At 63.9% G+C, this 2,533-nt stretch overlaps 1 protein-coding gene across 1 annotated transcript in view; it reads right to left on the bottom strand.

The window, feature by feature from the left end:
- Window positions 1-27: 27 nt before the first annotated feature.
- The window catches only part of LOC102034598 (fas-activated serine/threonine kinase), a 15,741-nt gene continuing 13,235 nt past the window's right edge, over window positions 28-2,533 (bottom strand). Inside the window, exons 9-10 of the mRNA XM_031064898.1 lie at window positions 2,002-2,271; window positions 28-193 (exon numbers count right to left, since the gene is read on the bottom strand). Of these exons, the coding sequence (XP_030920758.1) occupies window positions 107-193; window positions 2,002-2,271 (357 nt within the window). The 3' untranslated portion in view covers window positions 28-106. The remainder of the gene's footprint in view (window positions 194-2,001; window positions 2,272-2,533) is intronic.

Below are 2,533 nucleotides of genomic sequence, written 5' to 3' on the forward strand. Positions count from 1 at the left end.
CATCCCCCCCTGCCCCCCCGGGATGGGGGGCAGCTCCGTATCCCCCTGCACAGGGGAAGGGGCTGGCAGCACCCACCTGGCCCCCCACACCCCCCGGATCCGTCCCTCAGAAGCGCAGCTCCCTCAGCTTCTGCCGCAGGTAGTGCTTGGCCTCCTCGATGCCACTCACCTTCTCCAGCTCCGTGTAGGGCAGCTGTGAGGGGACAGGGACAATGTCAGAGCGGTGACAGCATGTCTGGCCCCACCTGTATCCCCAGCCCCCAGCCCCACTCAGCCTTCTGTGGTGGTGGGAGGAAGAACCAGGGCGCAGATCCCTCCCTGGAGGAGGAGGGCACGGACACAAGTGTGGACAATGGCACGGGAAATGCAGACAATGCCCAGCTCCAGGCTCGTCCAGCCTGAGCTCAGCCCTGCACAGGTGCTGCAGCCACACAGAGGGAGGAACCTCGAGCCTCACGCCACCCTCAAGCCCTGCCAGCACCCTCCATGAAAGGTGACAAGGGACTGGGGGGCTGCAAACCCTGCGGGTCCAACAGCCCTGAGGGCACCAGCAGCACTCCCAGAGCAGGACTGAGGGTCATTGGGACCCACACTCCAGCCACTGGCAGCACAGGGGAGGAATAAAGGTTCTTACCCTCAACCCACAGGTGAGAGCTGGGGGTGTTCACCTGGAAAAAGAAGGCTCTGGGGAGACCCTTTAGAGCCCCTTCCAGTGCCTAAAGGGGCTCCAAGAGAGCTGGAGAGGGACTTAGGTCAAGAGCCTGGAGGGACAAAACAATGGGGAATGGCTTCCCACTGCCAAAGGGCAGGGCTGTATGGGATATTGGGAAGGAATTCCTGGCTGGGAGGGTGAGGAGGCCCTGGCACAGGGTGCCCAGAGCAGCTGTGGCTGCCCCTGAAGTGTCCCAGGCCAGGCTGGACACTGGGGCTTGGAGCAGCCTGGGATAGTTGAAGGTGTTCCTGCCCATGGCAGGGGCTGGCACTGGATGGGCTTTAAGGTCCCTTCAGCTGGGTCCCTGCTGTGCCTTCTGCAGGAGGGACAGAGACAACCCTGGCCAGCCCAGCCCAGCCCAGCCCCAACACCAGCTCAAGGGAGAGCTGGCCCTGCTCCCAGCCCAGCTACACTGCTGGGCAGCTCCCAGGTGATTCCTCAGCAGAGTCACAGGACTCTGGAGCTCTGCACAAACACGGGGCTCTGGGCTGCTGGGCTCTAGGATGAGGAGGGAGCTGTGGCTGGCACAGCCTGGCAGCAGCAGGGAGTGAAACTGTTTGGGAATGGCTGTGGGATGGCACGGTGGAGGCACTGCTGCAATCCTGGTCCTCTCTGCAGTGCAAGAGTGAACAGGACAGAGGGCTCCTTTCCAGTGCCGTTCTCCTCAGAAAGACTCATCCTCAGGCTAAAACCACCCACAGAGAAGCACATGGGAGCTGCACATCCTAAACCAACACCTGGAGTTTGCCAAAGGAGCTGCACACCTGAGGGCTCTCCCAGTCCCAGCACTGGGCAGCGAGCAGCTGGGGCTGGAACAGGGCAGGCAGGGCTCTGGCACAGAAGGTGAACCAACCTCCCTCCTGCCCCCTCAGCACATGGGATCACAGGTCACCACACGTGGACCCATGTGTGTCCTCCCTACCTGATTCCACCCTGAGGCCCCACACCCGATGCTGCCCCTGTGGCTGTGTCTGCCAGCCTGGGCTGAACACCCTTCCCTTCCCCTTGCCCTCACTCAGGTCGGGTCTTAGCTCCCAGGACAGACTGTCCCTTGTCTCTGCTTTCCATCAGGGCTGGTGTCACCCACCAGCTGCATGGAAAAAGTCCTGCATGGGGTGGGGGAGGGCGAGGAGACATGAGGATGACTCATCCCTGCTTCCTCTCACAGGGACAGGGGTGTTTACACTGGGGATGCCAGGTCCGGGCCCATCCTTCCAGGGGGATGCCAGCGCTGAGCCCATCACCCACCGTGTCCCCTGGGCCCGAGGAGGCAGGGCAGCCCCCCTTACCTGCACCAGACAGTATCCCAGCAGCCGCAGGTGCCGGTCCCGCATGGCCCGGGAGCCCACCAGGATGTCAGAGTTCTGGCAGTAGTGCCACTTGTCATTGACCGACAGCACCACCCTGCACAGGAGACAGCAGGGAGTGTCACCCCACGCCACAGTACCACCCCACCCACACACCCTGCTCCCCAGCACCGTGGCAGCTGAAGAGCAGCACCCAGCTGGGCCCTGCTGGTGGCAGGGACACTGCAGCACCCAGCACAGTGGGGACTGGGTCTGTGGGTGCCCCATGGCACTGGGCAGGAAGGGGCCAGGGTCAGGGTCTCAGCGAGCAGGAGCCAGGGCAGTGCCAGGGGGGCTGTGCTGCTGGAGGGGACCAGAGCCAGGGCAGTGCCAGGGGGGCTGTCCTGCTAGAAGGGAGCAGAGCCAGGGCAGTGCCAGGGCGGCTGTGCTGCAGGAGGGGAGCAGAGCCAGGGCAGTGCCAGGGCGGCTGTGCTGCAGGAGGGGACCAGAGCCAGGGCAGTGCCAGGGGGGCTGT

The sequence above is a fragment of the Geospiza fortis genome, unplaced genomic scaffold (assembly GCF_000277835.1).
Source record: "Geospiza fortis unplaced genomic scaffold, GeoFor_1.0 scaffold891, whole genome shotgun sequence".
In the NCBI taxonomy this organism is placed as follows: domain Eukaryota; kingdom Metazoa; phylum Chordata; class Aves; order Passeriformes; family Thraupidae; genus Geospiza; species Geospiza fortis.